Source organism: Anoplolepis gracilipes, chromosome 5, assembly GCF_047496725.1.
Source record: "Anoplolepis gracilipes chromosome 5, ASM4749672v1, whole genome shotgun sequence".
NCBI lineage: Eukaryota > Metazoa > Arthropoda > Insecta > Hymenoptera > Formicidae > Anoplolepis > Anoplolepis gracilipes.
This window is the reverse complement of record NC_132974.1, coordinates 14,662,501-14,673,528: the sequence shown is the minus strand read 5'-3', so window position 1 is coordinate 14,673,528 and position 11,028 is coordinate 14,662,501. Positions and strand designations below refer to the sequence as shown.

The 11,028-nt window shown below is 32.6% G+C and overlaps 2 protein-coding genes across 5 annotated transcripts in view; one reads left to right on the top strand and one right to left on the bottom strand.

The window, feature by feature from the left end:
- Positions 1–2,118: 2,118 nt before the first annotated feature.
- On the top strand, positions 2,119–6,180 carry LOC140665727 (testis-expressed protein 10). The gene is made up of 5 exons (XM_072892187.1): positions 2,119–2,432; positions 2,600–3,770; positions 3,839–4,070; positions 4,269–4,423; positions 4,503–6,180. The coding sequence occupies exons 1-5, from the start codon at positions 2,229–2,231 to the stop codon at positions 4,604–4,606; spliced, it is 1,866 nt and encodes a 621-aa protein (XP_072748288.1). The 5' UTR covers positions 2,119–2,228; the 3' UTR covers positions 4,607–6,180.
- LOC140665726 (polyamine-transporting ATPase 13A3) overlaps positions 5,679–11,028 on the bottom strand; it is an 11,357-nt gene continuing 6,007 nt past the window's right edge. For 3 of the 4 annotated variants that reach the window (XM_072892184.1, XM_072892183.1, XM_072892185.1), the window contains 12 exons: positions 10,732–10,936; positions 10,457–10,661; positions 10,211–10,322; positions 9,926–10,115; positions 9,629–9,829; positions 9,058–9,243; positions 8,570–8,944; positions 7,656–7,797; positions 7,400–7,557; positions 7,056–7,287; positions 6,821–6,902; positions 5,679–6,714 (listed from right to left, as the gene is read on the bottom strand). In XM_072892184.1, the coding sequence (XP_072748285.1) occupies positions 5,679–6,714; positions 6,821–6,902; positions 7,056–7,287; positions 7,400–7,557; positions 7,656–7,797; positions 8,570–8,944; positions 9,058–9,243; positions 9,629–9,829; positions 9,926–10,115; positions 10,211–10,322; positions 10,457–10,661; positions 10,732–10,936 (3,124 nt within the window). The remainder of the gene's footprint in view (positions 6,715–6,820; positions 6,903–7,055; positions 7,288–7,399; positions 7,558–7,655; positions 7,798–8,569; positions 8,945–9,057; positions 9,244–9,628; positions 9,830–9,925; positions 10,116–10,210; positions 10,323–10,456; positions 10,662–10,731; positions 10,937–11,028) is intronic. The other variant, XM_072892186.1, reaches the window with a different exon arrangement.

Below are 11,028 nucleotides of genomic sequence, written 5' to 3'. Positions count from 1 at the left end.
AGGCGATATTTCAATATACAGTCAGACCTCTTATCCTACGACATTTACGGTCTGGAATCTTCCCCTTAAACCTCTGATTCTACGACAAAAATTTGGGAGTGGGGGTATAATTCCCCTTTCGCAGTCGTAGCATGAGAGGATTTTTTGTCGTAGGATAAGAGGTTTCGTAACATAAGAGGGTCGTAGGATAAGAGGTCCGACTGTATATATATAAATAAACAAAAAAAAATTTCAAGAAATTACAGTCGGACCTCTTATCCTACGACATTTTTGGTCCGGAATCTTCCCCTTAAACCTCTGATTCTACGACAAAAATTTGAGAGTGGAGGTATAATTCCTTTTTCGCGGTCGTAGCATGAGAGATTTTTTGTCGTAGATTAAGAGGAACGTAGGATAACAGGTCCGACTGTAATGCTAAAAAATTAATCTACTATTATATTATTAAAATTAAATCTAAAAAATCTACTTTTTGAACGCTGCCATAGAGGACTGGGCGATTTAGGCGATTTTAAAAAGTGATTCTGGCGCTTTTCAATAATCAGTAGTTGGTTACACTGTATTGTAGACCCAGTTTTAAACTCCGTAAAGTTAGCCGAACCACTTTGATTTTTTTATAATTAAAATTAACTAATCGTTTGGTCATCGTTTGTTCATGATTGGTTATCCAATTAAAACGTTTGGTCATTTATCGCTTTTTTTTAATTAAATAATCAAAATTTCGAACTAAAGTTAGGTTACGAACATTTTTATTTTTCGTCCAATCGAGTTAAACAAGAGCTTATTTGATGCAGAATTGTTAGGTCATCACGAAAAAATTCTTTACAACGTTTGGTCATCCATAGTTTATCCAAAAAATGAAAAAATCATGTGCGGTAAAATGACGACGGGCGACGTATAGTGACATGGACGTGCGCTGCGGTCACGCGCGCATGCGTTTTAGTAACTTATACAAAATTTTAAATAAATCTTTTTTAATTTTAAATAAATCCTTTTTAATAATGTAGCTATGCAAGTTGCAAACCCATGTGGAATCGTATATGCATTGCAAAGTACATGCTTAGATGGGAATGCATAGGGGGACGGGGCGAAGCCCCGTCCCCATAAAAAAATATAACAAAACTTGAGAGCGTAGAAACTACCAAGGCTAACAGTACTGTGTAGAAGTTTCAATGTAAAATTTTAATTCAACCTATGTCCGAACTCTTACACTATATTTATAATTTTTTATTCATAATCTTACAAAATAAATACTGAATGCATCGATACACGATTCATTGAGCCATTTGCCTAACAGCGCTTCAGTCAAATAGCATTTGCTTAGGAAAATAGCATTGAAACTTCCACATAGTACTGTCAGCCTTGGTAGTTTCTACGCTCTCAAGTTTTGTTATATATTTTTATGGAGACGGGGCTTCGCCCCGTCCCCCTATGCATTCCCATCTAAGCATGTACTTTGCAATGCATATACGATTCCACATGGGTTTGCAACTTGCATAGCAACATAAAAAGTATTTATTAAAATTAAAAAGGATTTATTTAAAATTTTGTGTAAGTTACTAAAACGCATGCGCGCGTGACCGCAGCGCACGTCCATGTCACTATACGTCGCCCGTCGTCATTTTACCGCACATGATTTTTTTCATTTTTCGGATAAACTATGGATGACCAAACGTTGTAAAGAATTTATTCGTAATGACCTAACGATTCTGCATCGAATAAGGTCTTGTTTAACTCGATTGGACAAAAAATAAAAATGTTCATAACCTAACTTTAGTTCGAAATTTTGATTATTTAATTAAAAAAAAACGATAAATGACCAAACGTTTTAATTGGATAACCAATCATGAACAAACGATGACCAAACGATTAGTTAATTTTAATTATAAAAAAATCAAAGTGGTTCGGCTAACTTTACGCAGCTCCGGTCTTAGCAGTCTAGTATTATATAGAAATCTGTGATACCGGCCTATGTGTCTCCTTCTAATTTGTGGACACAAAAGCCCTATGTGCAGAAACCAATCACAATAAAGTATCACTAAGCGTTCGCTGATTTGCTATTTCTGCTGAACGCAGCCAGTGATTAGTGCCGTAATATATTCAAAGCAAAAGAAGGAGGATTTTGGAACACTATGATTTACATCGATTTTAACCTCAAATGTGTGATTAAATTTTGTAGCTTGTGTATATTTATGTGTGATTAATAGGATACACGTTGAGCGATTGATATCATGGCTAAAAATCATAGACGTTTGAAACGTCTAAAATCAGAAAAGGCAAAAACAAAATTAAAGACTAAAAAATCTATCAATCAGCTACCAAAAGGTTTAAACATTACTGATACGTCGTTTAAAATAAAGAAAATTTTAATACGCGAACAATTACAACATCGAGATGAAACAGAAATTCTCAGCACTTATAAACTCAATATTAAAGTAAGGGAATGTCTAACTATTGAGTGTTAGATGGATGTGGCATTATATTTTCCAGTCTGTCTAGCCCAAAGCAGTGTTCGACATTTATATACAATATTATTATAACATTATTGATAATAATGATAAACTGAATTATTTAATTTATAATATATAATTTGTGTTTTCAGGATCTTTTGACGCGTCTTCGGCATCATAATTCGACAGTAAGGGAAGAATCTTTGAGACAATTGAAAGACATCTTATTACGATACTCTCCAAAAATTCTACACTCGCAATTGAGTTCTTTATTACGTGGAGTTGCAGCTTTGTCTCTTGATAAAGAGAAAGAAGTACGAAGAGATTCGTTTCATGCATTGAATTTAATTCTTAGCCCTATCTCAAATGAGCAATTGACACCCTATCGAGAAATTTTAATTTCTTACTTGAGTTGTGCCATGACGCATATTGATTCACATATAAAAGAGGACTCTTTACTTTTCTTGGATGTACTCGTGGAAAGTTGTGGTAGCGTATTAGCAAAGGACAGTTATAAAATTTTACCCAACTTTTTGGGCATGATATGCAGATTACACAGTGAAATTAAACCTGGCAGACAATTAACGACGACTTTAAATTCTAAGAGTACTAATATCAAATGGAGAATTAAGGTCTTGAAACGTTTAGCTAATGTATTTACCTCTATAGTGAATTATGAAAAGCTTTCTACAAGCGTGCGCTCGAGTACCTCTTCAACGATGGTTATAGAAGCAAAGAGATATACTAAATATGTTCCCATTTACAATGATAATTCAACTGAAATTTGCAAAATTGATTTTGACAAAGATCTTAGCTCGGAAAAGAATTTTGAAGAAACTTTATCTAAAGAGGAGTTTGTAAAATATGTAAATTTATTGATGCCGTTAATGTTTGACATTTGGCTTGAAGTATATCCAGATGAAAAAATTGAAAATTACACAGAGACAATAATTTCCAGCGAAGCAGCTGCATTATTGAAAAATATCATTGAAATTTTAGAATCTATTATCGAGTACATTGATATGTTGTACTGCGATGACTGTAGCGCCGAGCATATAAAGTATTGGTTCAAAGATACATTTCACAATATGTATATGAAGAATTTTCTATCAAGATTCCCGTACAGTAAAATGAAACAGCTTATTAATGAATCCAAGAAACGTCAAGAAGATTTTTCTCAAATGACATTTACCGAAGGATGTTTAGAACAAAATTTAGCACTTTCTCAGATTCATGTATGGTTTACATCTGTGAATAAACACAATAAACAACTTCCTAGGCTTACTAAAGACTATTGTATATCTGTTATGAAATATTTAAATGGTAAATGAATTTTTTTATATAACTGTTTCATCTTCTCTATCTAAAATCTCAATATTTCCTTCTTTCAGATACCATTGAGAATTGGTGTGACTCATCTGCATTACTACAATTGACTAAGCTTCTAAAGACTTTATTTTTAAAGGCAAGTTCAGTTTGGTATGCAAACTGTATTAACTTGGGCTATACATTGCAATTGATTGTAGAAGTGTCTTCTCGCCTACCTGAAAAAGAACTACAGTCGCAATTATCTCTCATTATTGGTGATATTATGTTGGAATGCAATTTAAATGAGCTACACGGGTAAAGTTGTTTTGAACAAAAAATGTAATAGGATAGGATAATTTAATCTCTTCTTGTTAGTAAAGTATATTTCTGCAAATATCTGAGATTTTTATGTTAATATCGTTTAGGTTATTAGGTTATTGTATCCATGTGATATTCTAGTTTATAATTAACAAATTCTATAGTCACATTTTTTTTTTTTTTTTTTTTTTTTAGAGAAGAAATATTCAAAAATTTTGTTACAACCTTACCAAGCTTACTTCTAAGACCAAGCATAGATGATGTTACAATTCGAATGATCGGTCGGATAGCTTTGCGTTTTAAGAAATGGATCCGGAAAGAATTAATAACAAAACATGAGGCTATTATCGGTAAGAATAAAGAATACGAAGAATGTTATTAATTGTATCATCGTATTGTTATTAATATATTCAAAATTTATTGTTACAGAAAATGCTAAAAAGATTGACATTGTAGGTTCGCACAATGATAAAGAGTCCAGACTTCTAATCTATAACTTATTTTACTTTATGGATTCTCAAGTTTACTATTAAATAATATTATTAAAACAACTCGATTAACTTGTTGACCCTCTTCTTTCCGCGCACGTGTCCGCGAGAGTAAGCTTTCTCTGTACTGCGGACTTTGGAATTAAAATTAATAAATAAATAAATTTAAATAGAAACAATGAAACGCGATAAAACGATAAAACTTTAATAAGAATCATCGATAATACTTAATAGACAACTAATAATACGATATATAATTTCATATGATACTTAAAAACAAGAGAGACGATGCTCGTTACGTGAATGCCGACTATAGTCGGCATTGATATTGAAAGAGTTAAAGTACCAAATGAAATATAAGTATATTTTTATAAATCTTTATAAATCTAACGAGATGTATCGAGTACGATTATATATGAGAATAATTTGCATATTTTCTATGCGCCTTCTACTTTGTACTTTGCATAATAAAGTAATTATATACGTATAATACGTAATATAGAAACACACTTAAATACAATGTATATTATAACGTTGAAATGAGACGGAATATATGTAAATGGAAAGAAGGAAAAAATTTGTTCGACTATAGTTTGGCTATAGTTTGGCTACTGTGTACTATCGCGTGAACGTGGTTTTTTCAGAACAATGATATATAAAAATTTTTAAGTTTTTTCCGAAAATATTGGATATTTTTTTCGAATTTTATATTAATAGCGCGATATACATATATGTATATATGTAATATATATTGTACATTGTGCGATATTTTTATGCGAATACTATATTATATACATATAATGTATATGCGACGTGTATTGCCAAGTGGAACAGAAATATGTTCTGACGATAATATCAAAGTAACGTAAAATGATGTCAAAATGACGTATAATGAGAATATGACTAGAGAAACTCACTTTTCCATCATTTTTTTTTCTTTTTTTGTCATTTTGAGGTATTTTGACATTATTTTGTAACTTTTTATTCTACCTGGGTTCCAATATACACATACATATGTGTCGCATGTACATATACGTACGTTATTATTACGCTAATACTGCCTGCGAATGAGTTTTGATTCCGAAAAAGCTGTGCGTAATTCTCGAAGATAAACGCCTTAAGTATACGATACTTGATCGTTTACGAAGCCAAGGTTTTCGAAACCCTTACTGACCGTTCTACACGATGATAACTGACTCGAGTTGTTAAAATCATTCATCATTCGATTACTCGTAATATTATTAGTCGGACAATGATTGTTATGACGTACAACATTCCGTACATCTTCCTTTCGTAGGGTAGATAATATTGGATGTTGTTTACCGAATTTCGGCCAATTTTCACAATTCCTCAATTCATATTCTATTTTTAGATATCGTTTTTTCGATCTGTCCGGTTTATACATTCTTCTCTTAAAAGCCTTCTCGATTATGCGCTCTATTATAATGCTTTCGACGAAGAAACAGATGAGAAAATTGGCAATAGCGAGCGCTAGGATAATGAGTCTCCAGTCGTAAACGGGCGGTAAAATTAATTGTAACGCATTCGCTATCCAGGGTGCCGGATAAACTGTAATATACGCACATATTAGCGTTAATAAAAATATAGAAAACATAAATGCGCTGTTGGTGTATATCGGGCGTCTATATGGTTTCCCGCGTGAAAATATAATTGCCATCGTGATGTATTGAAATATAGAAACGCAGTAAACTGAATAGTTTTCGTAACACGTGTATCTAGTATTGCTAGTAGGTACAAACGGTGTAAACCACGAAAATTGTTGAACAGCATAATATGCTATCACTTGGAAAACTATCATCACGAACATGTGTATCGTTAGAGACAAAAGGGGAGTGAAACCTATTAGACTCGACATCGGCGTTGTCTTGGATAATTTTTTTTTATACGCGTGAGTTTTACCGAAGAAGAAGGCAAAGTTAACGATTAAGCAAATATCGATAAATAGAAATTGTAAATCTGTCAAATTTGAATCTATGGAGTATAATATTATGACGGATAGAAATTCGGTAAGAGAATACGCGATCATAAATTTAAAAATTCCAAACGACGTGATCAAGGCGGCGCGTCCTTCTCGTATTACTTTCGGGACGCAACTTATATCGGATACTTTCGAAGTGAAGGGACTAGCCACGCTGTAAATGAATAATGAAAATATGATTAGCAAAAAAGATGATTGTAAAATAATAATAATAATAATAAAGAATATCATCATAACGTGCGGGCGCGCATATTTCTTACCTCGATTCTGCTTCGGAGAGCGATATACCAACATGAGCAGTCCTTAATGCTCCACAATCGTTAGCACCATCTCCGCACATGACTAAAAGAGCATTGTATAATATAATAGCGTTTTACATTATTATTGCGTGAATATTTGTTATAAGTATTCATTTTACTTTTATTATTATTTTTTTTTGTAACCTATTTTTATTACCTTTTTTTTTTCCACTACTCCTGACTTACATATACATACCTACATAGTAACCGAGTCGCATAAGTTCCATAATCAATTGTTGCTTCTGATCGCTGCTCATTCTAGCGAATATCGTACCGCGTACGCAAATACGATCTAGGAGATCGGGATAATGTTCCCGCAGCGCTTGCCACGTTTGGCCCGTTAAGGCGAATCTATAATTACAATTAGCTATACCGCGTTCTACGTCTTGGATCGTCGTTGATGTCGCAAACGCTTGATCTCGCGAGTTCTGCGAAAAAAAAAAAAAAATCAAAATACGCATTAAAATTGTAAACCTTATTTCGCCAGAATTATTTCAATAGAACCGCTGTTTAATTTAAGATTCGGCTCATCATCTTTACCCGTCTCGAAGATTGAGTGATTGACTGAACGTTGAAGAATATCTTTGGACGATCTTTCTCTCCCTTTCTTGAAGTTGCAACTACATCTACAACGTGTTCCTCGATCGAAAGTATTCCACACTCTTTCGCGACACTTATTGCGGTCTGGATGTTATCTCCTAAAAATCCAAGATTAAATCTGTTAAAATCGGTTAGGTGAATATGAATATATAGTATCACGGAAAAAAAATTTACGAAATATATTATTTAATCAAACCCGTAATCATCACTACGCGTATATTGGCTTCTCTCAATTCCGTAATGACCGATGCCGTGGGTTGTTTCAGTCGATTTTCTAAAATAACTAATCCCAAGAATTCCAAATCCTGCTCGATCGCTTCTCGAGATAATTTCGATACCTGTAACATATGCACAGTGTTTTTCGTTATCTAAATAAAATTATCTAGATTTTTATCTAGATGTCTTTATTGTTTATTTTATCTTTTATCTATATAATTAAAGCATATGACATCTTTATCTGTATCTCAGATTAAAAAAAAGTAGTATCTTTTATAAAATATCTAAGATAATGTCAATCGGTGCCGTATTTTTCTCATTCTTCGTTCGATCATATCATATCTACAAAATATAACACACATACACACATATATATATATATATATATATATATATATATATATATATATATATATATAACACTATATATATCATCCGATAATATGTTTGAAAAACTATTGTTTTAAAAAAATAAAAATTTGTAATTTAACTCTAAATCTTTAATGTATTAAACTGAAATATATGCTTATATTTTTTATAATTTTCTAAAGTGTATTATTTTTATATAAATTGTAATTTTGAATATTCTTAAAGTATCTTAAAAGTATCTAGATAAAACACTCAACTAATTTATCTTTTATCTAGATATATTTAAATTAAGATCATCTTAATCTTATCTCAGATACAGACGCATATATTTTATCTTATCTATATCTAGATTATTTTAAGTTATCTAAGCGCAACACTGCGTATGCATATGCATTCTTCAAAATGTATATGTACGTTTTATCTTTGAGACGTATGCACGTTTTATGTGTATTAATAATATATATACACACGCACACACACACACACACACACACACACATACACGCGCGCGCGCGCGTGTATTACCTCCACAGTATTTTCAGAGATCGTTCGACGGCCCATAGCTATTACGCGGTAACCCTGTCTCGTGTATCGCTCCAAAACGAAGGAAATGTTCTTAGGTACAGTTTCCGTTTTGCTTAAATTAATTATCATTTCGGGAGAACCTTTCGTGTAAGCTCTAAAATCATCCGATCCTAATACTCGTACGATCACGGACATTCGTTGTAAAGAGCTCAAGAATTGATATTGTTGTATTATACCGATTTCTAACATCTCTTCGTTTATATTTTCTGTAAAATTATTCTCTGGTAGCTTTATAATCACCGGTGCTACCGCGTCATATTTATTTACGTCCATGCAATCCGATTCTTTTAATATCCATTTAGTACTTTCGAACATCTGTAATGCGTAACGATATCATATATTTATTATATTATATCGAGATATCAATGTATGATCAGGTATGATCAGCACGGAACGTGAGGGAAAAAAATTGAACAGATATTTTTTACCTTTACGTCCAAAGGGTCTCCGCAAAGTTTTCCATTAATAAGAGTTAAACTATGGCAAACCAGCATTCCTTTGAAAAGAGGATGATCTCTAAGTTTGGATATATCCGTCTCAGCTTCGCCGAGAACGCCGTTTGTACATGGTACAACACCCCACATATCCAATCCATCTTCGGTTAATGTTCCGGTCTATGCCGCCAAAGAGAAAAAAAAAAAAAAAAAAAACGAGAGAAAACTTGTATATTATTGTCAACATTATGTATATACATATATGTACAATATCGCATAGATGACTGATGCCTATCTGCTCTGCGCAACCACACGTGTGATTATAATATACATATAATTTGCTTCTCTTTCTCCCATCTCTCTCTCTCTCTCTCTCTCTCTCTCTCTCTCTCTCTCTCTCTCTCTCTCATCTATCTATCAATTTATTTATCTATCTATCTATCTATCTATCTATCTATCTATCTATCTATCTATCTATCTATCTATCTATCTATCTATCTATCTATCTATCTATCTATCTATCTATTTACATATTTATTACATATACCATTCATCTTTCTCTCACCTTATCAAAACATACACAGTTTATACTGCCGGAAACATTTATGACTTTATTATTAATACAATAGATTTGCGCGTGTTTCAATCTAGCTTGAGCATACAACTTTCCTACAGTCATCGCGGCTGGTAATGCCGGTGGTATGACTATCGTGATAATATCTAGCGCCTTCATCGTTACATCGCTAGCTGTAATTCCTCTCGAAAGCTAAATAATTTATTATTATATTAGCAATTGTTAATTCTTAATTTAAGAAAACAGTGACTTTGTGTCTTACATCTACTTTAAAATAAGAGAATTTACCTTGGTTACTACAGTGTATATAACTGCCAAAGTTGCAATGAATGCCAAAATACCAATAAATTTATACGAATCTTTATCAAATTTGAAATCTGCCGGAGGTGGATATAATATAGCGGCGATTAAACCACCTCTATTAGTTAGATAACCAGTTCTGATCACTTTTGCGAGAACTGGTCGGTCTCCGTGATATCTGCGCGCGAATCATCTGTTAGTTATCGTATATCCAGTATCCAATACATGTTAATATATATTTGTTTCATTATCTAAATATAAAGAAGTATATACTTGGTTTGTATTATAGTGGTTCCGCTATATAACGTGTGATGCGTAAACTCGTTAGCATTGTACAATACGTGACGTGATGGTAATGCTGTTTTTCTTACTGGTACAGACTCGCCTAAAGTTGTTAAAACGAGTAAATTTCTATATATATATATATATATATATATATATATACACGCGGAAAAAAAAGAACTCATTGTAAGAAGCTTTGAGAAGAAAGATTTAATATTTGATATTTGGTAGTTTTACCCGTTAGCATGGATTCGTTTAGTATGCACTGCCCCGTTAATAATACTGCATCGCATACAAGAGTCGCTTGATGCTTTGGTAATTCTATGACATCACCGGGCACTAATTCCTTACTAGAAATATTCTCAAAAATACCAGTATTCCGAAGTACGCGTACGTGTACATTCACTGAAGATGCAACAGTACCCCGTAGATTCAGTTGATTCTAAAAGTCAATGCTAATCATATATAATTTTGTTACAGAGATATAATGCGTATTATATACATTTACATACCCTTCGCGTTTGAATGATAGTGCTTGTTATGCCAAATAGTGACATTAATATTATCGCAATAGTGTAATATAGATAATCTTCCGCAAGCCATAGTGCCACGGTAAATACTTGAAAGATATAAAATGGATTTAAAACTTCCAACAATAATAATACACCGATACTTTGGAGTTGTACAACGATGTCATTATTTCCGTATACAATGCGCCTGTAATAAGGAGACGGAACACTCTTAAATTGGAAAAAAGCTACATTTTCAATTATACAAACTTTAAAATAAATATATTGACAAATACTATA

Excerpts from the sequence above, each read along its gene's own strand:
- LOC140665727 (XM_072892187.1), top strand. The coding sequence starts at position 2,229 with ATGGCTAAAAATCATAGACGTTTGAAACGTCTAAAATCAGAAAAGGCA. Across the intron at positions 2,433-2,599 it reads CTTATAAACTCAATATTAAA|GATCTTTTGACGCGTCTTCG; the intron begins GTAAGGGAATGT and ends TTGTGTTTTCAG. Across the intron at positions 4,071-4,268 it reads AATTTAAATGAGCTACACGG|AGAAGAAATATTCAAAAATT; the intron begins GTAAAGTTGTTT and ends TTTTTTTTTTAG.